General features: G+C 38.1%; 4 protein-coding genes across 4 annotated transcripts; 2 read left to right on the forward strand and 2 right to left on the reverse strand.

The window, feature by feature from the left end:
* Window positions 1-78: 78 nt before the first annotated feature.
* On the forward strand, window positions 79-6,218 carry LOC107523082 (olfactory receptor 51G2-like). Its single transcript, XM_060175812.1, has 2 exons — window positions 79-132; window positions 5,232-6,218. Exons 1-2 carry the CDS (start codon window positions 79-81, stop codon window positions 6,216-6,218), a joined length of 1,041 nt encoding a protein of 346 aa, XP_060031795.1.
* Window positions 6,219-11,230: 5,012 nt separating this feature from the next.
* LOC107523083 (olfactory receptor 51G2-like) lies at window positions 11,231-12,190 on the forward strand. Its single transcript, XM_016192707.2, has one exon. It carries the CDS (start codon window positions 11,231-11,233, stop codon window positions 12,188-12,190), a length of 960 nt encoding a protein of 319 aa, XP_016048193.1.
* Window positions 12,191-19,864: 7,674 nt separating this feature from the next.
* LOC107523084 (olfactory receptor 52Z1P-like) lies at window positions 19,865-21,103 on the reverse strand. Its single transcript, XM_016192708.2, has one exon. It carries the CDS (start codon window positions 20,876-20,878, stop codon window positions 19,865-19,867), a length of 1,014 nt encoding a protein of 337 aa, XP_016048194.2. The 5' UTR covers window positions 20,879-21,103.
* A 3,823-nt stretch (window positions 21,104-24,926) lies between these two features.
* LOC103122855 (olfactory receptor 51L1-like) lies at window positions 24,927-25,859 on the reverse strand. Its single transcript, XM_007533474.2, has one exon. It carries the CDS (start codon window positions 25,857-25,859, stop codon window positions 24,927-24,929), a length of 933 nt encoding a protein of 310 aa, XP_007533536.1.
* Between the last annotated feature and the right edge of the window lie 449 nt (window positions 25,860-26,308).

Below are 26,308 nucleotides of genomic sequence, written 5' to 3' on the forward strand. Positions count from 1 at the left end.
GACCTCACCAATGTGTCCTAGAATCGAACCTCTCCAGAGCCATGCCCTACAAGGGATAGATAGAAACAGGGTGGAGGTATGGATCTACCTGCCAACACAGGTGGATGCATACCTGAGAGTGCCAGCAGAGAAGTAATTATAGAATCCAGAATTCCCACCTTCTGCATCCCATAAAGAATTTTGGTCCATATTCCCAGAGGGGTAAATGTTAGGTGAAGATAATGGAGGTCTCTGATCTACCAATCTATCAGGACTGGGAGAGAGAAGAGAAAAAAAAGGAAAGACACTCAGAAATAGTAGGTATCCCTTAGAAAGGAAAGAAAGGAAGGATCGTAAGGAAAAAAAGGCAAATATATGTAAATATAGATAAATAGTTATATAAATAATAATCAGTTCATATCTGTGATATTGGGAGAACTAGTGGCAGTTTCCAGTGGAAGAAATGAGGACACAGAAATCTGGTGGTGGGAAAGGTGTAGAATAATACTCCTGCTATCTTATAATTTTATAATTCAATATTAAATCACTAACAAAAATTAATGATATTTAAAAAAAGAATGCCCCTAAAAAGAATAGTGGCATTGACAGGGTTACAGATACTGCCCTGCCTGGAGCCCGGCGAGTATTGTCTCTAAGGATGCAAAGAACACATATTAACTCATTCTAGGTGCTCTGACACTTAGAATGGTCTTTCATGACAAGAGGAACAATTCTACCAAGTATATGTGCACTAGAGTGACAGGTGAGATGAAACTATTGAAGGAGACTTGACTGGGAATTGAGAAGAGGACTGAAATTCAACATGTGGGGAGGAAGATGGGGAGACTGAGTTTGAAGCAGGAGGTTCTCAGTCCATCACTGGACATAAATTTCCGAGTACTAACTATATTGTTTATGACTATGCTCCTATCATACATGTCATTTTTTTTCAGACAGGAGTGCTTAGGAGTAGTTTTTTTTTTTTTTTTATCACAGCATGTTTACACAGGGTGAAGAACTGTTTTCAGACAAAAAAGAAGAGAAATTCAGGAAAAAAGGTTAATATCAGGTCTCCTTCATCTTTCTTTCTTTCTCTCTGCCTTCCTTTTTTTCTCTCTTTCTTTCTTTCTGTCTGTCTTTCTTTCTTTCTTTCTTTCTTTCTTACTTCCTCCCTCCTTTCTTATCATAGCACTACTCAGCTCTGGTTTATGATAGTGCCAGGGATTGAACCTCGGTTTTAGGGCCTTGTACATAGCTATTGTGTTATCTTCTTGACCTTGAGTCCCTTCCAATATCAAGTATCGGTGATTTTTAATATGACATTAATTTTGCCTAACACACTTCACAAGTCCTTCTAATTATGAGTCTACAAATTGCCTCACCTTCCTGTGGAGGGAGGCATAAGAAAGGCATCATGAGATTGTGGGAATGGGTTTGAAATGATAATGTAAGAAATTGCAGAAATCTGGACTATCAGAATCATCCTACAATGTGTAGGTTTGTGGAATAATAGATGGATGAGATGTTACTAACTATATAACAATTATAGTAAATATATTTGCAAATATATTGACAATTTAGTAGGCTCATGTGACTCTTCAATCATCCCATTGAAATTCTTTCCTCCCTCCCTTCCTTCCTTTCTTCCCCATATCTCTCCCTCCATTTCTTTCTTTCTTTCTTTCCTTCTTTCTTTCTTTCTTTCTTTCTTTCTTTCTTTCTTTCTTTCTTTCTTTCTTTCTTTCTGTTTTTCTTCATTTCTTTCTGTTTTTCTTACTTTCTTTCTGTTTTTATTCCTTCCTTCCTTCCTTCCTTCCTTCCTTCCTTTATTTATTTATTTATTTATTTCTTCTCTTTTCAGTTTATTTCTCAGCTCTGACTTTAGGTAGTGTGGGGGACTGAACCTGGAACTTCTGAGCTTAAGGCATGAAAGCCTGCCGCGGACCACCACAGTGGATGAGCAGCAGGAGGGTCAGGGGTCTCAAAGGCAACCTCCCCGGTGGGTCAGGAGTCGGCGCGAGGGAGAACAGACAGACACCACACTCTATTGGAGGGTGAATCTGGACTCATTTTAATAGTGAAACTGCATTAGCTTTTATACTTTTTTTCAGGTTATATTCAGGGTGCCTAAGCAACTAGCTCATAAAGAAGTAGCAATAAACATCATAGTCTTGTGGCTTTGGCAGGCTACATGTTACGCCCCTATCTCTGTAAAGAGTGGTACAATACCTAGTATCGCCCTGTTCTCAGGGGAGGTCATACCCAGAATTGTTTTTGACTTTTGCTGAGGGCTATTTCTATCATTAATTTTCTATGGGGGGGGGTCTATGGATCTTTGCCTAGTCGTGGACCACTGCTCATCTAGGTCTGGTACAGTTTAACTATTACTCTTTCTTTGTTTCAATATGTCAATTTGTACCTGGGAGGCCTCAATCTCTGCATTCTTTCTTTGAGGGGCAGGTCATAACATGACTTGTTTTGTCCGTCTATGTTGACCCACCTTCCCCACTTTCATAATGTAACTTTCAAATATGCCCCTGTGTAAGGGAGAGGGGGTGCTTCTGACTCTCCATTCCCACCAGGCACTGCCAAAGCATTATTAATCAATTGTGACAGTATAATTATTTGTAGCAATAATGGGGGGAGAATGCGTCGACCCATTCTCGTCCTCCTGCCCAGCATTCACTGTCAGGCTCCCTGGCGTTCATGACGGGGCGCCGCAAGAGCCTCTTTGCATAAGCATTATGCTATCTACCCCCATTCAATTTCATTGAATCTCTTGTTTTTGAACATCAACCCTCCTATTTTATCCAGAATTTTGTATATTTTCCCCAAGTTAGAGTAAGTAGAAATGATGGTATATAGGTAGGGTAATTTATATTAGAAAAGTTTTGGATACAGAATAAGATTAAGAAAAAAATTCTACCTCCAGTTACAATAACTTTTCACTGAAAGAAAGGGATATTAAACTGATACCATCCTCTTCTCAGTCATCGGTGTACACAGGCTACTTATGTAGTGGGGTAACTTTTGGTAATTTCCTCTGTAGGAGAACACTGCATGGATACCATAGCTCTATAGGGTACTAAGGTAATATCTCTGTCCACATATGCTCCTCAAAGAATTATTGTTGTTAGTGCAACATCCTTGGCATCATCATCATCAATATTTTATAGTAACTATATTTAAGACTTTATGGTAAATGTGTTATTCTTTTTATCTTCCCTAAATTTCAGCATGTTCTATAAAATTATTATCAGAGATTATAAAGTAAGCAGTTGTGAAACAAATGACAAAATGTCATCAGTCCCAAAGTTACATAAAAGAGCATGCATTCAGCTAGAATATTACCGACTTTGATTTTATAGCAGAACCAGAGAACCAGAATGTGAACCAGAGAGGTGTTGCAACTGCAGTCTCATTGAAATTCAATAGTAGTCCAGAGGAGATGACACTGTCAGGCTCCCTGGCGTTCATGACGGGGCGCCGCAAGAGCCTCTTTGCATAAGCATTATGCTATCTACCCCCATTCAATTTCATTGAATCTCTTGTTTTTGAACATCAACCCTCCTATTTTATCCAGAATTTTGTATATTTTCCCCAAGTTAGAGTAAGTAGAAATGATGGTATATAAGGTAGGGTAATTTATATTAGAAAAGTTTTGGATACAGAATAAGATTAAGAAAAAAATTCTACCTCCAGTTACAATAACTTTTCACTGAAAGAAAGGGATATTAAACTGATACCATCCTCTTCTCAGTCATCGGTGTACACAGGCTACTTATGTAGTGGGGTAACTTTTGGTAATTTCCTCTGTAGGAGAACACTGCATGGATACCATAGCTCTATAGGGTACTAAGGTAATATCTCTGTCCACATATGCTCCTCAAAGAATTATTGTTGTTAGTGCAACATCCTTGGCATCATCATCATCAATATTTTATAGTAACTATATTTAAGACTTTATGGTAAATGTGTTATTCTTTTTATCTTCCCTAAATTTCAGCATGTTCTATAAAATTATTATCAGAGATTATAAAGTAAGCAGTTGTGAAACAAATGACAAAATGTCATCAGTCCCAAAGTTACATAAAAGAGCATGCATTCAGCTAGAATATTACCGACTTTGATTTTATAGCAGAACCAGAGAACCAGAATGTGAACCAGAGAGGTGTTGCAACTGCAGTCTCATTGAAATTCAATAGTAGTCTCTAATGTGACTTCAGACTAAGATATAGAGAAAGTATATTCTACTTTTTATAAAATAACTTAATTTTTCCTTTTTTCCTGATTGTGGAAAGAGAGGTTGTAAAATTAGGCAATGATCAGAAGTGACTAAGAAATTAAGTGAAAAGAAGACAGATTTCTTGTTTGAGTTATGGAAATATGTTGTAGAATAATTCATACAATGATGGGAGATAGAGAAAAAAATGTTTGAATTAAAGGGAAGATGAAATAGAAGAATAGAAATGAATGCTGGATCCTAGAGAAATAAAAATTAGTTGGTGGATGCCAGAGTGAAGAAAAGAATAGACACAAAATGTCATGTTTATAATATGTTGATAGAATTAGGTAATTAGTCATAAAGACTACACTTAACTTTGGGTTTGACTTGTATGATTTCTTAAGACTGTCATGTAGGAACAGTGTAGATAGATTATGCTATACAAGAAAAGGTACTTTAAAAAAAATTCCTTACTGGGGTATTAATGTTTTACAATCGACAGTAAATACAATGGTTTGTACATGCATAATATTTCTCAGTTTTCCACATAACAATACAACCCCCTACTTTTTTTGCCACTAAGTATTTATCTGTGACTATGTAACTGCACTATTCCATCACCTACAGAGGATTCTTTCTTTTTAGATAGAGGGTGTAGGAAAAGAAGAGAGAGTGAGAAACAGAAGTGAAATGATAGCATCATTCTACCGTTCATGAAGCTTTCCTCAAACAGGTACTCCCACATGGTGTGAATATTTTAATAAACTGACCACACTCAGAAATTAAAACAAAAAATAAAAAGGTAAAATAAAAAATGAAGAATGAAATGTCAGTGTGATCATGGATTGGAGGTGAACACAAATGTTCACAGCAATTTATTATTATCATTATTAATTATTCTCACTACTTTCTAACATAGATGCGGATATTCTCATTGCCTTTGCCACCATAGAGTTATAATCTGGGGTCAAGGAAGAAGACTATCAGAATTAAATAGCAAACTTCATTGAGAACACATGAGTCAAAGCAAATTGAAATGGTAAACTCCAGCAGTACTTTTTCCTCCACTTTCTATCTCACTGGCATCCCCGGATATGAGAAATATCACCACTGGATTTCCATCCCATTCTGTCTTCTCTACCTTGTGGGAATCACAGGGAACTGCACCATCCTGCATATAGTGAGAACAGACCGCAGGCTGCATGAGCCCATGTACTACTTCCTGGCCATGCTTTCCCTCACTGACATGGGTATGTCCCTGCCCACAATGATCACACTCTTCCGCGTGTTGTGGTCCATCTCCAGGGAGATCCAGTTCAGTGTCTGTGTGATCCAAATGTTTTTTATTCACACTTTCTCCCTCACTGAATCTTCTGTGCTGCTGGCCATGGCCCTAGACAGGTATGTGGCCATCTGTCACCCTTTGAGATATGCTACCATCCTCACACCAAGACTTATCTCTAAAATTGGAATTGCATCCCTGCTCCGGAGTGCTTTTGCCATGATCCCACTTTTGGCTAGGCTGGCCTTCTTTTCTTTCTGCCATTCCCATGTCCTTTCTCACTCCTATTGTCTGCACCAGGACATGATGCGACTTGCATGTGCTGATATCACCTTTAATGTAATGTATGGATTATTTCTGATCATTGTGCTGTGGGGCATGGACTCTCTGGGTATTTTTGTGTCCTATGTGTTCATACTTCACTCAGTATTGAAAATTTCATCCCGTGAGGGGAGGTTTAAGGCTCTCAACACATGTGCATCCCACATCTGTGCTGTACTCATCCTGTATGTTCCTATGGTTGGGCTATCCATTGTTCACCGTTTTGCAAGACATTCCTCTCCTCTCCTCCACATCTTCATGGCTCATATCTATTTACTAGTTCCTCCTGTACTCAACCCAGTCATCTACAGTGTGAAGACCAAGCAGATCCGCCAAGGAATACTCCACCTGTTTCTCCCCACCAAACATAATCAGTTCTCTGGTGATTTAGGCATGTCTTTAAGGCAATGATGGAATCAGTCTTTAATAATGTCAATAGTGATTTTTTTTCCATTAGTTATATATACTTGTGTCAATGTGGCCAACAATATACTAATGAAATATCAGATGCAGATTCAGGAGAGGATCATAGTAAGCTCTAGGAGAGTGTGTTAATGTCCACTAGAAGTGTATAGAATAACTTAAAATGTATCTCATAAGGTGAAAAAAAAACAAAGCAAGAAAACTGTTTCTAAGACTTGTGAGAACTATAGTGGTTGTCTTTGGGAGGTGGGAGTGTGGGATACAGAACTCTGGTGAAGGGTGTAGTTTGGACTGTCATCTTATAATCTTGGAACCTTCTATTAATTACAAATAAAAAATAAAATTAAAAAGCATGAGTCAAAAAACAAAGGTCTGTTTTGTTGCTGTTAATAAAACATATTTCATAAATGTTCTTTAGCTAAGGTTGTGTTTGATCAGAGTTTGTTGGAAGTGATTTCTGTCTCTTCTTACACATTTCTAATCACAACCCTTAATCGGGTTATCTATTCATGATATTCTCTTAATATATTGCCCCCATATTTCTTTGATTCTTTTTTTTTCACTTTTTTGTAATTGGAGGATTAGTGTTTTATACTTGACAGTAAATATAATAGCTTGTGCATGCATAGCATTTCCCAGTTTATCACATAACAATACAAGCCCCACTTGTTCCTTTGTCAGGACATGAACCCTAGCCTCTGCCCACCCCAGAGTCTTTTACTTTGGTGCAACACACCAACTCTAGTTCAGGTTCTACTTTTGTTTTCTCTTCTGATCTTGTTTTTCAACTTCTGCCTGAGAGTGAAATCATCCCATATTCATCCTTCTGTTTCTGACTTATTTCACTTAACATGATTTCTTCAAGCTCCATCCAAGATGGGATGAAAATGGTGACGTCACCATTTTTAATAGCTGAGTAGTATTCCACTGTATACATAGACCACAACTTTCTCAGCCACTCATGTGTTGTTGGACACCTGGGTAGCTTCCAGGTTTTGCCTATTACAAATTATGCTTCTATGGACATAAGTATATACAAATCTTTTTGGATGGTTGGATTTGTTTCTTAGGAATATCCCCAGGAGACAATTGCAGGGTCAAAGGGTAGGTCCATTTCTAGCCTTCTAAGAGTTTTCCAGACTATTCTCCACAGGTGTTGGACAAATTTATATTCCTACCAGCAGTTCAGGAGGGTTCCTTTGTCCCCACAGTCTCTCCAACATTTGTTGCTGCTACCTTTTCTGATGTATGACATTCTCACAGGAGTGAAATGGTATATGAAATTCTCTTAATATATTGCCACATTATTTCTTTGATTCTTGATATTGTGTATTTGTCAGGAAAAATTACATTACTGTCTTTCTATAATTATTTGTATATACTTTTATTATACTATTTTTTAATTTAATTAAATAATAATTATATAATTATTAATATAATTATATGTTATATATAACTATCATATGATTATATTATTATTAATTATAATTATTATTATTTGCTAGTATTAAAAAACCAAGAAGAATTATCACTATTACTTGTATCCTGGAATTAAAATTTACATACTTATAAAGCTATTTTGAATGGATACTGACATAAATGGCCCAATATTTGAGCTAGCAAATTATTAATTACTAGTATCATGATACTAAAAGTTATACTTATAGAGTATGTATGGTAGCAAACCTGGTTGAGAACATAACTTAATCATGATTCCATAAATCAAGAGAAATATCACCCTTATTTGCTAACAGAAATAGATCTAAACCACTGTATAATATGTTTAAATTTCATTCAATAAAAATATTATATGGGGTGGTCCAGGAGGTGGTTCAGTGGATAAACCATTGGACTCTCAAGCATGAGGTCCTGAGTTCAATTCCTGGCAATACATGTACCATAATGGTGTCTACTTCTTTCTCTCTCTTCTCCTTTCTCATTAATAAATAAAATATTTAAAATATATATATATATATTATATGGGATTTATTATATAGGATGACTTTTGAATTAACATTTTTTCTGCTATACTAGGTCCTGGGATTTATGATTAGAGTTTTTATATTTATAAATATATTTCATAAAATTTAGAAATCACAGGAGGGCTGGGCAGTAGTGCAGCAGGTTAAGCGCACATGGTGTGAAGGACCAGCATAAGGATCCTGGTTTGAGCCCCCGGCTCCCTACCTGCAGGGTGATTGCTTCACAGGTGGTGAAGCAGGTCTGCAGGTGTTTATCTTTCTCTCCCCCTCTCTGTCTCTCTGATACAGAGGTGTCTATCTTTCTCTTCCTCTCTCTGTCCCCTCCTCTCTTGATTTCTCTCCGTCCTATCCAAAAACAACAACAGCAATAACAATAATAACAATAACAAGGGCAACAAAAATGGAATGGAATGACCACTAGGAGCAGAGCATTCATAGTGCAGGCACCAAGCCCCCGCTATAACCCTGAAGGCAAAAAAAAAAAATTGGAAATCACATATTCTGAAAATTCACATAACTCTACCTACCCTAGAACATGCAACTAGAAATAATGAGTGACTGACTAAGAAACAATGAATAAGTGGGAGGTCAGTTACATTACAAGTTCCGAACTGAAGCATTATGTTCTTACTGAAATCTGATCAGTAAGTGTTACTGAAACAAGAACGCTCTCTTTTCCAAACTCAAATTATAATACCATGGTAACCTATAACTCATGTCCACATGGTCATATAAATAGAACTCTCTTACTCTACCTTGTTTGACAAAGCCATGTATGTGTATATACCCTAGTGTCATCTCATGCAACACCAGGTCATGTGTGCATTCATTGATGACACACATGTGATCATAAGTCTCTGTTCTTTCACTAGAGTATTTGGCCACAAAATAGATGGGGTAAGAGGTGGCTTAAAAGGGCCATAAGCAGGAATAGTGGCACTGAAAGGGTTACAGACACTTGACTGCATGTAACCAAAGGATTCATGTCCCTAAGGATGCAAAGAACACATATTAACTAGTTCTCTTGCTTTGGAGATTAGTACTGTCTCTCTTGACAAGAGGAGCCATCTATCAAGTATGTGAGAACTGGACAAAATACATGTGGGGAAATGGGAAAATACAGAGGGGAGGGGCTTGAAAGGGACATGAGAGGAGGCTTGACATTAAATATGGAAGGAAGAAAAAGAGATTGGCTGATAAGGGGGAGTTTCACTGTCCATCAAAGGACACTTTTCTCCCAATTAGGCTTATAGTCCTTACTCATGCTCATGCCATACAACTCAGTGTTTGAATTTTCAACATCATTTACCTAAAATGCCATAGAGTCATCTCTGTGTATGGTATGATGCTCTTACAGAAAGGAAAAACAGTTTTTAGACAAAGTAAAAACAGGATTCTAGCATAGAGTTGGAATTACAACACAAACTCCCAGATCCCTTTCTTTGTGAGATATCAGTGATATTTAGTTATTATTATTTTTTGACTCCAGGGTTCTTACTGGGGCTTGGTGCCTGTACACATCCACTGCTCCTGGAGGCTGTTTTTTTCCCCATTTTTGTTGCCCTTGTTGTTATTATTGTCATTGTTGTTATTGCTGCTGTTGTTGTTGGATAGGACAGAGAGAAATGGAAAGAGGAGGGGAAGACATAGAGGGGGAGAGAAAGATAGACACCTGCAGACCTGCTTCACTGCTTGTGAAGCAAACCCACCTGCAGGTGAGGAGTCAGGGACTCAAACCGGGATCCTTACTCCGGTCCTTGCACTTCGTGCCATGTGAGCTTAACCCGAGGAATTACCACTGGCCCCCAATAATATGTATTTTTAAGGTGACTCTGGGGACTCACCATTTCCTGGTCAAATATTTCACTCTTTTTTCTTATACAGAGATGATATCTATATCTACAGAGAGATTAGATAGATAGATAGATAGATAGATAGATAGATAGATAGATAGATAGAGAGAGAGATAAGATAGTTAAATAGATAGGGAACACTTCACCGGTAGTAGAGCTTTGGATCTGGTTGCGCCTTCATATTGTACAAATCCAAACCAGCACCTCTCACACTTACAAGGTACACAACCTATTTGATGAGCTATCTTCCAGCCTTTTCAGTTATTTTTAAGATAATATCTATTCTTTTAAAGATAAAGATAGACAACTGCAGACCGGGGGTGGGTGGAGAGAAAGGAATTGAAGTTGGTTCATTGCAGAAGTCCTGCACATAGTATTTTGTGTACTAAACTAGACCAAAAAAATTTTTTTAGGGAGCCAGGTACATAATATTATGCAAAAAAAGCATTTTATGGAAGACACTTTATAGTTAGTATTTTAAAAAGGGCTAATACAAATTTGGTTAGTAAATAGCCAAGGAAGTATCCAATGAAAATTATAAATAGAGGGGCCAAGTCGTGGTGCACCTGGTTGAGAACAAATGTTACAGCATCCGCCTCACCTGGGCTGACATCAGGTTTAATTTTACATATGGTTAATAGTGATTCAAGGCCTCTGCCCCAACCTATAGGGGGAAAGCTTTGATAGTAGTGAAGCAGAGCTGCAGGTGTCTCCCTTTCTCCCTTCCTATCACCTGCTACCCTCTCGATTTCTGGCTGTCTCTCAATTTCTGACTCTCTCGATTTCTGGCTGTCTCTATACAATAAGTAAAGATAATATTTAAAACAAGAAAAGGAATTTGTAAATAGACAAATGTTCTCTCGAAGATTCTGTGTGTAATTTACAATGCATTGTCTCCAAAAGATATCCTTGTATAGAGATTGTTATTATGTTTGACCACAAAAGTAGAAAAATAAAGGGTTCCTATTTATAATGGGACTATTTTTGAATTATGGCTAAAATTCACAATGGAACAAAAAGAAGAAAAGAACAACATGGGAATGAATTTAGGTAAGTTGAGTTGAGAACTGAAGTCTTCTTTTTGTTACACAGATGCTGATCGTATCTTGGCTTCCCTCCTTGGCATGTAGCTGTGAAGTTGAGCCCTGGTATATCACTAAGCCCCATGGCAGCCTTAAACTCCAGCAGTGCTTTGTCCTCCACTTTCTATCTCACTGGCATCCCCGGATATGAGAAATATCACCACTGGATTTCCATCCCATTCTGTCTTCTCTACTTTGTGGGAATCACAGGGAACTGCACCATCCTGCATATAGTGAGAACAGACCGCAGGCTGCATGAGCCCATGTACTACTTCCTGGCCATGCTTTCCCTCACTGACATGAGTATGTCCATGCCACCAATGATCACACTCTTCCGTGTGTTGTGGTCCATCTCCAGGGAGATCCAGTTCAATGTCTGTGTGGTCCAAATGTTTTTCATTCATGCTTTCTCCTTCACTGAATCTTCTGTGCTCTTGGCTATGGCCCTAGACAGGTATATAGCCATCTGTCACCCTCTGAGATATGCTACCATCCTCACCCCAAGACTTATCTCTAAAATTGGAATTGCTGGCCTGCTTAGGAGTTCCTTACCCCTAATTCCACTCATGATCCGGTTGTCCTTCTTTCCCTTCTGCCGTTCCCATGTTCTTTCTCACTCTTATTGTCTGCACCAAGACATCATCCGTCTAGCCTGTGCTGATATCCGGTTTAATTTTACCTACGGTCTAATGGTGGTCATTATGTTATGGGGTTTGGACTGCCTGGGTATTTTTGTGTCTTATGTCTTTATACTTCACTCAGTATTAAAAATGTCATCCCATGAGGGGAGGTTTAAGGCCCTCAACACATGTGCATCCCACATCTGTGCTGTACTCATTCTGTATGTGCCTATGATTGGCCTTTCTATGATCCATCGTTTTGCCAAACACTCCTCCCCACTCATCCACATTTTCATGGCACATATCTACTTACTAGTTCCTCCTGTACTCAACCCAATCATCTACAGTGTGAAGACCAAGCAGATCCGCCAAGGAATGCTCCTCCTTTTTCTCCCAAGAAACACTGGTTCTTCTGTGATGTAGGTATTTCTCTAAGATAATACTAATACTCCTAATGATGTGAATATATAGTGAAACCATTACTCAAGGTGCGTTGGCATCAGTGTTGCAACAAAAGCGTACTAAAGGAGCAGACATAGAATTATCAGAAGCTTGTGTTCTGGAGGAGATAATTGTTATTCAGTGGAGCTACACCCTCTCACTTTATATGTTCTTCATGAGCAAATACTATGAATGTAGTTAAGTAGAGTATGCTGGAAGTAACCCCACTTTCCCCATTTCTAATCCCAACTTTTAGTCAACATCACTTGTCCTTGAAAATTAACTTAGATATATTGAACCATTCTTCTTTGCTTCTTAACAAACTTAATTTGTCAAGGGGTTTTACATCATCTTTTTCATATAAAAAGGTGTTGGCATTGTGCTTGCTTCAAGTACCTATAATCAGAAAAACATTTTATCTCAATATGAAATTAGTTTAATGCTCAAGCAAAAGTTATTAATCTTCATGATGTGTCAACATCATGTAAAATGCTTGTTCACATTGACAATTCTGAAATTTAGTTTTCTCAGAACTAAACAGAATTTGCCTCCATTGATTTTTTTTTTCAATCTTAGAAATAACTTTAATGATAAAGAAGCCTAACCTGATAACTTTGGAATATTATTATATATAGACCACTATTGTGATATATCAGCTTAATAAGTAAGAAAGCAAGTATACTCCTTATTTAATGTATGAAATCTAACTTAATAAGTTATACCTACTTACAGTTTGTGTTAGAGGAGGTCATTTTATGTAGATATTTTGAAATAGCTAAAATATATTTTGTTATCACTCAGATTATTTTGAACCTGGCTGTGTACTATGTCATTAAAACAATGCATTTTAATAACAGTTTCTTATTGATACTTGTTCATTTGAATATTCATTACTTGAGTACAAATCTAAATATTTCAGGAAAACTTTAAGTATGATTTATAACTCTCAATATTTGTATAAGTTGTATGTTTTCACATATCTTAATCTACCCCTTATAGGAACTGTGCTTCAAACAGCTGCTATCTGTAAGATTATGTCCTGTTGTGGAATAAGAGTGACGCTTATTATTATTTAATGTATTACACTGCAATAGAGAACGATTCATTAAATAAATACTGTCTGACTTGGATACTAAAATATTAGCAGCGTCCTGTTGTGAGTTCAGATTTCATATAATAAAAACCAGCATAACCCTAGGTCTTAAATCAGTGGATTAAAATGTGATGCTAATAATCATTGTTATTAAAATGTTATGGCATAACATTTTACTAACATAAAATTAGAATTTCAGATTTCAACCGTATAAACTATCAAATTTATATAAAATAATTACTGTTCTTTGATTTTTTATCTCCACAATACCTGTTCTTTCTTCTCATTAATCTATTTATTATTATGCTACTAATTATCCTTCAGAACCTTCAACTTGAGCAAAGCATTATCAACTAAATAAATACATGGTCTACATAACATCAGGAACAGTGAAACAGGCTGCGTATGTCTTCTTTTTTTCTCTCACCCTCTTTCCCTTCTCTTATCTTATTTCTCTCTATCTCTATCATCATCATCATCATCATCATCATCAAGAAACTAAGCAAATATTACTGAATAGCTTTTCGACCAAGGAAGAAATCAAGGGTAACAGAAATAATTCTCTGACTGGGGAGACAGCATAATGGTTAATGCAAAAGACTTCCATGCATAAGACTCCATGGTCTCAGGTTCAATCCCTAGCACCACCATAAGCAAGATATAGGCAGTACTTTGGTATTTCTCTTTGTGTCTTTCTCTCTGTACCTCTCTCATTTAAATAAAATAAATATAATATTAAGATAAATAAATAGTCGTCAAAAATATATGAAATACAGGGAGGAGTATTCAGGTCCTGAAACATGATGGTGGATGAGAATTTAGGCAGGGGGCTAGAGTGTTATGTGGAAAAATGAGAAATATTACATGTACAAACTACTGCGTATTACTGTTGACTGTAAACCAGTAATCTCCCTAATAAAAAATACAGAACAAATAAATGTGGATACAATAATCTAAGGACATATGGTAAACATCAAGTGCAGCACAGTAGGTATATTCAAAATAATAACACATATAGGGAAAAAAGAAAACTCTTAAATAAACCATCTAACTTCACGACTTGTGGAATAAGAGAACAAAAAAAATGAACTTATATACTAAGATATATTAACCCAAGACCTCACTCTATAGAGGATAAACAAAATTAACAAAGTCTTAGTATCACTAAGAAAATACTCAAAACAGAGAATGTCATACATCAGAAAAGGGAACAGCAGCAAATGCTGGAGAGGTTGTGGAATCAAAGGAACCCTCCTATAGGTGGGAATGTAAATTGGTCCAATCTCTGTGGAGAACAGTCTGCAGAACTCTCAGAAGGCTAGAAATGGACCTACCATATGATCCTGCAATTCCTCTCCTGGGGTTATATCCTAAGGAAACCAACACACCCATCCAAAAAGATCTGTGTACACATATGTTCTTAGTAGCACATTTTCAAAAACATTTTTATATGTATTTATTTATTTATTTTCCCTTTTGTTGCCCTTGTTGTTTAACATTGTTGTGGTTATTGATGTTGTTGTTGGATAGGACAGAGAGAAATGGAGAGGGGAGGGGAAGACAGAGAGGAGTAGAGAAAGACAGACACCTGCAGGCCTGCTTTATTGCTTGTGAAGCTACTCCCCTGCAGGTGGGGAGCCAGGGGGCTGGAACCAGGATCCTTAAGCCGGTCCTTGCACTATGTGCCTCATGCGCTTAACACGTTGCGCCACTGACCAAATCCCAGCAGCACAATTTTTAATAACCAAAACTTGGAAGCATCCCAGGTGTCCAACAACAGATGAGTGGCTGAGCAAGTTGTGGTATATCTACACAATGGAATACTACTCAGCTATAAAAAATGGTGACTTCATTTTCAGCCGATCTTGGATGGACCTTGAAAAATTCATATTAAGTGAAATAAGTCAGAAACAGAAGGATGAATATGGGACGATCTCACTTTCAGGCAGAAGTTGAAAAACACGGTCAGAAGAGAAAACACAAGTAGAACCTGAACTGGAATTGGCGTATTGCACCAAAGTAAAAGACTCTGGAGTGGGGGGGTACAGGTCCAAAAAGGATGACTGAGGACCTAGTGGGGGTTGTATTATTATATGAAAACTGGGAAATGTGTTATGCATCTACACACTATTGTATTTATGGTGGAATGTAAAACATTAATTCCCCAATAAAGAATTTTTTTTAAAAAGGGAGGGAATTGGATATGGATCTCTGGGGGTGGGCATTGTGTGGAAATGTACTCCTCTTATCCTATAGTCTTATCAATATCTCCACTTTATTTATTTATTTATTTATTTATTTATTTATTTATTTTTATTGTTGTCGTTGTTGGATAGGACAGAGAGAAATGGAGGGAGAAGGGGTAGACAGAGGGGGGAGAGAAAGACACCTGCAGACCCGCTTCACCGCCTGTGAAGAGACTCCCCTGCAGGTGGGGAGCCGGGGGCTCAAACCGGGATCTTTACGTCGGTCCTTGGCGCTTTGCACCACGTGCGCTTAACCCGCTGCGCTACCGCCCGACTCCCAGTATCTCCACTTTATAAATAAAAATTTTAAAAAGAAAATACAGAAAACATGGAAGTCACATGACACCAGGGAAGCTTCAGTGTTGTGATATCTCTCCCTCCTGCCTCTATCTGTTCCTCGTTCTGAAAGAGTCATCATGGAGCCATGAAGTCCCAGGAACACTCACATATGTGCACACGCGTGAGAGAGGTCTAATGAAGTGTGCTGGGTAAATATCGGAACCCTTGTGATAGAGTGATAGAGCTGGTGTGCCAAAAAGTAATTTGAAGAGGTACGCAATTATACTCCTTAAACATGCAAATATTACAAGCCACTGCTATTTTAATAAAGATAAAACAATATATAAAACGTTAGAAGTAAAGGAAGGTAGATTTTATTATCGTTTCTTCTGCTGCTTACAGAAATATATTTAGACAACAAAATTTTATACAGCTTTGAGTTTCTCATATTACTTAATAGATTCCAGGAGTATAACTATAGAGATAGTCTGATTTTTGAATGTACTTGTTATCTCCTAAACTAGGTCTTGGAAAACAAATTAAAGTCACATGATATCCATAAAATATATTTTTATAATAATAATTATTATTTTTAATATTTTATTTTATTTATTTATTCCCTTTTGTTGCCCTTGTTGTTTTATTGTTGTAGTTATTATTGTTGTTGTCGTCATTGTTGGATAGGACAGAGAGAAACGGAGAGAGGAGGGGAAGACAGAGGGGGAGAGAAAGATAGACACCTGCAGACCTGCTTCACCGCCTGTGAAGCCCTGCAGGTGGGAAGCCGGGGTTCGAACCGGGATCCTTATACTGGTCCTTGTGCTTTGCGCCACCTGCGCTTAACCCGCTGCGCTACAGCCCGACTCCCCATAAAATATATTTTAACAAAACATCTAGAACCTACATATTTTCAAAATTAAGATAATCCTTACTTGAATAAGTGGATATGTGAGTAGAACACAAATGATAGTACAAATTGAGACCAGAATTACTTTCTGGTTTGGAACCTTTAAAAAAGACTAGATTTCTGGGGCTAGGTGGTGTTGTACCTGGTTAAAACCTCACATTACAGAGTGCGAATAACCGGGCTTCAAGCCCCTGGTCTCTACCCGAAGGGGGAAAACTTCACAAGTGGTGCAGCTGGTCTTCAGGTGTCTCTGCCTCTCCCTCTTTATCTCACACTCCCCTCTCAATGTATCTGTCTCTATCCAGTAATAAATGAATACAAAATTTTATAAAAAGAAATGTAGAAAAAAACCTGAATTCCACTCTGACCAACACTAATACTCTTAAAACAAGTTCTCTAGTATCTAACTATAGCTACAGTAATATAATTGAAGTTTCTAGCTCATTGATGAAGTATAAATTGGGATAGTTTGTCATTACCTGGTTTGATAAATGTGTTAATATGTATTTATCTTCTGAAAACATCTTCTGTCTTCTGCTGCATAAAAGATATTCAGAGATTTAAGTAACAGTTTTTAAAAATTATAATCCCAATATTCCATTAATGGTAAAAATATAATGCATATATTATTAAATGAGAAATGCTATCAATTATTTTGTGTAGTAATCATTTCAATAATGCTATAGAAGCTTAATGAAAAGTGATGATGGTAAGAAAACATTGGCAGAGACAGTCACTGTATCCATCACCAACTAATTGTTCTTTTCTGTATAAATTTTCTGCATTTTGTATTTTGGCAAATACTTTATCCCATATAGCCATCTAAATATTCGATCTGATAACTATTCAAAAGGCAATCTTCTTTAAATAATACACTTTACATTTAAGTCTTAGGCATAAACTGTAGAAAGCTCTATCTGCACTTATAAAGAGTAAGATAACAATATAATAATATTTAAAGCACTCAGTCTGATATACCGAATCAGTAGGCATGCGTATGTTTATAGTATACTCCTATTGTACGTTTTGTTATTGGATTCCAGGTAAATAATTTAACTGTTAATCAAGAGGTGAATGTTTTCTAGTGGAGGACAGGGGCTACATTGCAGAAGTTATGGAAGTTAAGTTGACTGATGTCCAAACGCAATCCCGGCTACATAGACTGTAATAAGGAAGACCACTGGGTGTGAAGAGAGATAAACTAACACTGGGCAAGTTGGATATGCTTACGTGAAAGACTAAATGCACCCAGTGACCCTTATCCTGACCTTTTCTGATACATTTTTTTTTCATGACAATTTCCCTAACACTACTCGTTTCCATGAAATTAGAATATTAGGGAATGCAGAAGGCTGTTAAGAGTCAACAATACATTGGACTCAACATGATGAGTTCATTATATTGTTTATTCCATACCCATAGCAGCTGAGACAGGATAGAATCATTAAGTTAGTAAGGAAGAACATGCACTCTAGCAATTGAGGTCCTACAGTAAATATATATATATATATGTGTGTGTGTGTGTGTGTGTGTGTGTGTGTGTGTGTGTGTGTGTTTACATATATCCTTTCTGAATTATGGATATTCAAAGTGTCTTTGAATGTTATGACATAATACTAGTTCCAACTTATTAGTGGCAGACACTGTTTTTATTTGTTTAACCAAATTACATTCTGAATTTGTGTGCCCAGGAGAACCTTTATTACACTGAGATTCTAAATTTTACTTGAAAAGTGTTGATGGTAAGAAAAAAGTTTATGGGAGTTGGGCGGTAGTGCAGCAGGTTAAGTGCAGGTGGTGCAAAGCACAAGGACCGGCATAAGAATCCCGGTTCGAACCCCCAGCTCCCCATCTGCAAGGGAGTCGCTTCACAACAGATGAAGCATGTCTGCAGGTGTGTATCTTTATCTCTCCCTCTCTGTCTTCCCTTCTCTCGATTTCTCTCTGTCCTATCCAACAGCAAGGACATCAATAATAACTACAACAATAAAACAACAAGGGCAACAAAAAGTAATGAATAAATATTTTTTAAAAAGAAAGAAAAAATAAAAGAAGTTTATGTCAAGAAAAAAAAAAGTGATGATGGTAAGAAAACAGTTCATGTCAAGTTTATGTTATTCCTGGAAGATAAAGAAAGATTTTCAAGAGGGACAGGAAAAGAAGCGCTTACACAGGTTTTACACAATAAGGACATGTATGATGTAATGACATACCAGAGATCCTGCTACATAAAACACTAGCATTTATTACTTTACTAGTTCTTTATTTGTAAACACATATATTCTTTTCTAAATTGATTTTGCATCCTGTAGCTACAAGGGTGAGACTGAATCTGAAGTAACCCTTGGCCTTATGGGTTTTCTATTTATTTATTCATGTATTTATTGTTTAAAACAATTTATTTGGATACAGACAAGAAAATTGAGAGGAGTGAGAGCAATACAGAGAGGGAGAGAGACACGCCTGTAGCACTATTTCCTGACTCATGAAGCTGGGAACCAGGGTCTTGAACCAAGATCCTTGCACATTGTGAAGGGTGTGCTCAACCAGTATAACCACCACCTGCCCACCGGACTTCATGTTTAGTCCTGTGTGGAGCAAGTTGTCATATAAAAGGCATTAAGTATTACAAAAGTGTTGTCATGAAATTCCACTAGATTATACCTTGATATGCGGAGAGAGTTCATGGTGATTTAATTTAATTTATTTATTTGTAATATTAATTTATTTCCTTTTGTTGTCCTTGTTGTTTTATTGTTGTAGTTATTATTGTTGTTGTTGAATAGGACAGAGAGAAATGGAGAGAGGAGGGGAAGACAGAGATGGGGAGAGAAAGACACCTGCAGATCTGCCTCACCCCTTGTGAAGCGACTCCCCTGCAGGTGGGGAGCCGGGGGCTCGAACAGGGATCCTTACGCTCATCCTTTCGCTTTGAACCACCTGTGCTTAACCTGCTGCGCTACCGCCCAACTCCCCCCATGGTGATTTTAAAGAGTTCCTTGTTAGCATTTGGAAATATAACCAGAGCTTAGGTATTTCCGTGATTGATCAACCAGTCCATATGATTCAGATGTTCAACCTGGTCTTCAATCCTGAGCTTCCCTTGTCCTTGTTGCTTCATAACTCTTGGGTCACTTTTGTTGATGACAGCACCCTAGAACTCTCATCCTTATCTCTTTTGTCTTTACCCCATAAACAATGGGGTTCATGGTAGGTGGCACCAGTAAGTAGAGGTTTGCCAGGAGGATAAGGGTATGCCTGGGCACACGGTTTCCAAAGCGATGAGTAAAGAAGGAAAAGAAAGCCAGAGTATAAAATATCAAAATGACACATATATGGGGCCCACATGTCCCAAAGGCCTTTGTCCTGGCCTCTTTAGAAGGCAGTCGGAAGACTGTTCTCAGGATTAGCCAGTAGGACAGGGAGATGAAGACAAAGTCCAGGCCTGTCGTCAGAAGGGCGGCCGTGAGTCCGTAGATACTATTAAGGACAAAGCTATTGCAGGCCAGCTTGGCAATGCCCATGTTCTCACAGTAGGTGTGGTGGATGATGGTGCTTCTGCAGAAATGCAGTCGGAGAATAAGGAGGACTCCCGGTGTGACAACAGCCACACTTCTGGCCACCAGGGCGAGGCCCATCTTGCTAATGAGAGATCCTGTAAGGAGGGTTGCATAATGGAGGGGGGCACAGATAGCCACATAACGGTCAAAAGCCATGGCCAGTAGAACCGCAGACTCGGAAAGAAACAGGGCGTGAACAAAAAACATCTGTGTGAGACAGGCAGAAAACGACGATAGGGAAGGACCCTGCCAGAAAATGAGAAGCATTTTGGGCACGGTGACAGTACAAAGGAGGACATCATTAAATGCCAGCATGGCCAGGAAGAGATACATGGGTTCATGGAGGCTCCTGTCCCAGGCCACCACAGCGATAACTAAGCCATTGCCTATCACAGCCAAAAGGTACATGAAGCTGAAAGGGATGGATATCCAGATTTGGAAATCTTCCAATCCTGGGATACCAGTCAGTAGAAAGGCAGTGAAATGAGTGGATGTATTATTGGATGTTTTTATAGTGAGAAGACCCAAGTCTGTTTCATTAAAAAAAAAAAAAGAAAGAAAGAAAATAAAGTAAGAAGTAAGCATGACTTCACCACAGTTTGATGGAATGGAAGGAGAATAAAAGGATCTTTGGGAAATTACAGAATAACTTAATGAGTGTGACCACACCACATGCCACTAATGAAGTAGAAAAATAAATTCTGAACAGAAAACAATAACAGTTTATTTGTTTCTGCAATGCTGAATACTGTAATCAATTATAACAAGGGTATGTACACTTTTGACCTTCTGACAGTTATATGCATGTAATTTTTGTCTTTTAACAAATCTCCAAATGGAAAAATGTGTTTTTTTTCTCTTGATAACAGATAGTAGAAGATGCGAAGAATTCATATTGCTTACTCTTCTGGACAGAATGAATAGAAGGAGGTGAAACAGGTGGTCAGCTCAGAGACAATGGAACCAGAATTAAACCAATTTTTGTTTTCTATGTGCAGGTGTGAGATATGCTCACTTAGCCTATTATTTTTGTATAGTGAAGAGAGAAATTTTTGTTGATTTACCTCTCATCCAAATCTCTAAAGATAATAATCAGATTTAAGTGAAGCTTAAACTCCTTTACAAACATTGCTGTACTACTTTTACCCTAACAAACACTTGCTCTGAAAGATTGTAAAATGGAAGACAAGTAAAACAACAGTACTCACAATGTGTTAAACATGTTTCTAAAATTACTCTAAGCATTTCATATGAGTTATCTCATTGAAGGTCATAGATATTATATGGAACACTACTACCGATTCCTAATTTTATAGAGAATGGAACTAGAGTGTGGAAGAACTTTCCCAAGATCAGACTACCAATATATGTGTAAAGTCTGGCAGCAAATCCAGGCACCCTGCTTGCAGGATCTATAGTTCAACCACTAAACTACTGTAATCTATTTTTTTTGGATGCATGGTTTTTCTCAATAATTGAGAGCATGAAAGAGCAAGTATTGAAATTCCAAGGCAAACTAAAATATCATTTCTTTAGTTCTTTGTGTCTAACTAAACTCAGATAATAGATGATAGATATTTCATGACAAAATCTGAGGTCTTTGGAACTAATCTCAGAAGCATGATCAAGATAGTTTTTTCTTAATTATTATTATCTCTATCTGAATAATCTTCGATAAAGAAAATGATTATGAATCTAAGAAACCCACTTTTACATTATAAAAAAATAGAAATTTATAACAATTACAGAAATAGTGCCACAACAGTCTATGGGCATTTGACATTCCCTGGATCTCATCTGATAGTTTGTTACTGTTCAAAGATGAGACTGGTTCATACAATTTGATACACTCTTCCTATATATCCTTGAACTTTCACAAAAAATTCCTTTCCATTCAAGTCAGCACTATTCTTCAAAAACAGTTTGAGTCTGTGTCTGGGAAAGGCCACATGAAGATATTCATATGACCAATTCACAAAACCTATCTGTCTGTCCTACTTGCTAGAGTTTAACAATTCAGATTGTTTTCTCAATTTATTTGATCCTATATTTATCTGCATCTACACTCAATTAAACCTTCAAATATTTATAAATTAGTAATTTAAGAGAGAGAGATACCAGAGCACCACACTGCTGCAGAATATGTAACACTGAGTATCAAAATGGACTCTTAGACATGCAATGCATGCACTCCACCTGACATGTCACTCTCGCTTCGGTAAAATTCAGTGAATCCTTGTCTATCTCCTTACCTGACATCTCAAGGCAGCTTGATTGCAAGAAGCCTGCAGGAATAGCTTTAATATAATTATTATTATTGCCAAACCAGGGACACCTGAGACCAATTTGAGCTCCTTTATTATTCATGAATAACTGCCCAAGGGAACAAGACACTTCTGGGATTCCTCCTCACCTTCACCTACTTTGAAATGATTGACTTTCATCGACTTGATAGAAGTCCCTTAAGGATGACCCAGGCTAGTCTAAATGACTGCACAGAATAGATACTCAGCAAGCTTGAATTTCAACTCAGATCAAAAGTTATATGAAGATGACTTGTTTATGATTTGAAATTATGGCTATAGCATGTTTCAGAGTTTATTTCAGAAATCTTTGAATTTTCTTATCACAGATGTTTAACACATTACCCTTTCCTGTACTGAGATGAACATTTGAAATGTGACTGGGTGTATGTGGAGTCAACTGAAGCCCTATTCACTGCTTATGAATATCCCCCTGCAGGTGGGGACTAGGGGCTTGAACGGGGCCCCTACACGCTGTGTCATCAACCAGGTTCACTACCACCTGGCCCCAATAGTAAGATATCTCCAGTCAGCTTTTATTATTTATTTATTTATTTATTTATTTATTTATTTATTTATTTATTTATTTATTTAATATTTCACTGGAGATATTCCCACAGTCAGATTGATATTCATTGTTGAGGAATATTCATATCGGATTTCCGTAACTTTAGATTTACTATCTCAGTACCTGAAAGGTTCAATGTTCAGTCAACTATCTGCATATGCCTCAGATATTGATAAGGTCACTGAGAACAGCTCCTGTAGTCATACCTCCAGGACATCTAATGTTTTGACTTCTGGGGAGTCGGGCAGTAGCGCAGTGGGTTAAGCGCAAGTGGTGCAAAGTGCAAGGATCTTAATAAGGATCCTGGTTCGAGCCTCTGGCTCCCCACCTGCAGGGAAGTCACTTCAAAAGCAGTGAAGCAGGTCTCCAGGTGTCTATCTTTCTCTCCCCCTCTCTGTCTTCCCCTCCTCTCTCCATTTCTCTCTGTCCTATTCAATGACAATGACATCAATAACAACAACAATAACTACAACAATAAAACAAGGACAATAAAAGGGAATAAATGAATATTAAAAATCTTTAAATATATTTTAACTTCTGATACGGTAGAGGTCTAGTAGTAAACTATTGATTAGCAGCAGTCATTCATAGTCTGAGTTTAAACCTGCTATCTTTTCTTTTTTTTAAAATGTATTTATTTATTCCCTTTTGTTGCCCTTGTTGTTTTATTATTATAGTTATAATTGTTACTGATGTCATCATTGTTGGATAGGACAGAGAGAAATGGAGAGAGGAGGGGAAGACAGAGAGGGGGAGAGAAAGAAAGACACCTGCAGACCTGCTTCACCGCCTGTGAAGCGACTCCCCTGCAGGTGGGAGCCAGGGGCTCGAACCGGGATCCTTACACTGGTCCTAGCACTTTGTGCCACCTGCGCTTATCCTGCTGTGCTACCACCCAACTCCCACCTGCTGTCTTTTCTTATAATTTTTGTTTAATTTTATTTGTTTATTATTGGATAGATACAGAGAGAAATTGAGAGAGAAGTGAGAGGGAGAGAGAGAGAATGGAAAAGAGACAGAGAGACAATCTGAAGCTCAACTTCACCACTTGTGAAGCTTTCCCCCTACGGGTGGAGATCTGGGGCTTGAACCCAGGTCTTCTGTGCAGTGTCGAGAGTATGCTTAAGCAGGTGTGCCTTCGCCTGACCTTGTTATCTTTAAATTCAGTTACCATTCCCTGTGTTTTAAGCCAGGCAATCATTTACCCCACAGTTTGTTCTGATTCCCACGCAGACCTACTTCTTTGTATCTGCCCCTTTTATTTGAAATTCCTGGTGTGTTGTAACCCTTGTAAACAAACAAATAAGGTATTTATTTACAACAAGCCTCAGATTCGATTGATGACTAGCAGTGGGAATAGTCGGGGGTAACAATGGCAAAGTTGGTCATCTGTACATACTTCATTATCACCCCCAAGTCCAGTTTCCGTTCTTCACCTTCCATTGACCCACTTTGCCTTGACCAACTTTGCCTGCCTAGCTATCTGTCATCTGTCTGTTGTCAAACAAATACACAATTTCACTTTTCTGGGTCTCTCTTTTCCATTTACATAGAGAGCCAGAGATAGGTAGATATAGGGAGGATGTAGCCTCTTGTCACGGGAGCTACCCCAAGCATCAAAGAGCCTTGTATGTGGTGTATATGAGGATTGTGGAGACAGGAACCTACCTCAGTGGTGTATATTTATTTTCTCTGTCCAGATTAGAAGGTAATTTCATACAGACCATCCCAGCAATACTAATAGATTCTCAAGTTTTCTCTACTATGGCTTCAGTAGATTACCGAGGATACGGGTACGGATCTCCCGGGTTTTAATGCAGTATACAACAGGGTTGAGAACAGGGGGCACCAGGAGGTATACATAGCCCATGATAATATGCACCACAGGTGGGACATGCTTCCCGAAGCGATGGATAATGGATACCCCCAGCATAGGGACATAAACCAGCAGTACAGCACAGACATGGGAGACACAAGTGTTGAGGGCCTTGAATTGTTCTTCCCGGGAAGCAATGCCTAGCACGGTGATCAGAATCTTCAAGTAGGAGAGGAGAATGAGTACAGAGTCCAACCCGAAGGTGATGAGAATGATGATGAGGCCATAGATGCTATTGATGCGGTGGTCAGAACAGGAGAGCTTGATGATATCTGGGTGCAGGCAGTATGAGTGGGACAACACATTGGCCTTGCAAAATCTCAGTCTCTTAATGAGAAAAGGTCCTGGGAGGATGACAGCCACAGCTCGAAACAAAAGTCCCACTCCTATCTTGACAATGGTGGGATTCGTCAAAATGGTTGTATATCTGAGTGGGTTAGAGATGGCCACGTAACGGTCAAAAGCCATGCTGAGCAGGATGCCTGACTCCATGAGGGAGAACACATGGATGAAGAACATCTGAGTGAGGCAGGCATCAAAGTCTATTTCACGTGTGTGGAACCAGAAAAGCTTGAGCAGAGTGGGCAGGGTGGTGGCACAGAGTCCCAGGTCACTAGCGGCCAGCATGGAGAGAAAAAGATACATGGGTGTGTGAAGTGATGGCTCCACCCTGATAATCACCAAGATGGTGATGTTACCCATAATGGCAATGAGGTAGAGGACACAAAACAAAATGGAAATCAGTGGATGGGAGTTCTCCAGACCAGGGAAACCAGTTAGAAGAAAGGGTCTGTCAGTACTCTCATTGAGAAAGACCATGTCAGATTTGAAGGCCTGGAGTTAATAGTCTTGAATCTCTAGAAGAAGAAAGTAGAGATTAGCACACCATCACCATGATCCTTCTTTCATGAAGAGGTCGACATTTTAGACTTAATGCTGGTTGCTACATAAACCTCCTTCCCCATTTTTCAAAGTTAGACTCAGTGCGATACATGCAGGTGTTTTAATATGAGAAATCACAGTATGAAACTTATCTCAGAATTTAATTTCACCATGAAACACACTATTAACCAGAATGTGAAACAGCACATCTGAATTTCCTTCTGTGTTTTAAATACCAAGTACAGTATGGTTGGATTGGTAAGATAAGGAAAAAACAGACTAAACATTTCCATCAAGGGAAGAGGAAGAATGAGAATCATGTTAAGTGAGATAAGCTAGAAAGAGAAGGAAGGATATGGGTTGATTTCACTCATGGAAAGAAGTTG

This window comes from Erinaceus europaeus, chromosome 17, assembly GCF_950295315.1.
Source record: "Erinaceus europaeus chromosome 17, mEriEur2.1, whole genome shotgun sequence".
NCBI lineage: Eukaryota > Metazoa > Chordata > Mammalia > Eulipotyphla > Erinaceidae > Erinaceus > Erinaceus europaeus.

Excerpts from the sequence above, each read along its gene's own strand:
- LOC107523082 (XM_060175812.1), top strand. The coding sequence starts at position 79 with ATGGATCTACCTGCCAACACAGGTGGATGCATACCTGAGAGTGCCAGC. Across the intron at positions 133-5,231 it reads CTGAGAGTGCCAGCAGAGAA|CAAATTGAAATGGTAAACTC; the intron begins GTAATTATAGAA and ends CATGAGTCAAAG.
- LOC107523083 (XM_016192707.2), top strand. The coding sequence starts at position 11,231 with ATGGCAGCCTTAAACTCCAGCAGTGCTTTGTCCTCCACTTTCTATCTC.
- LOC107523084 (XM_016192708.2), bottom strand. The coding sequence starts at position 20,878 with ATGCTTACTTCTTACTTTATTTTCTTTCTTTCTTTTTTTTTTTTTAAT.
- LOC103122855 (XM_007533474.2), bottom strand. The coding sequence starts at position 25,859 with ATGGTCTTTCTCAATGAGAGTACTGACAGACCCTTTCTTCTAACTGGT.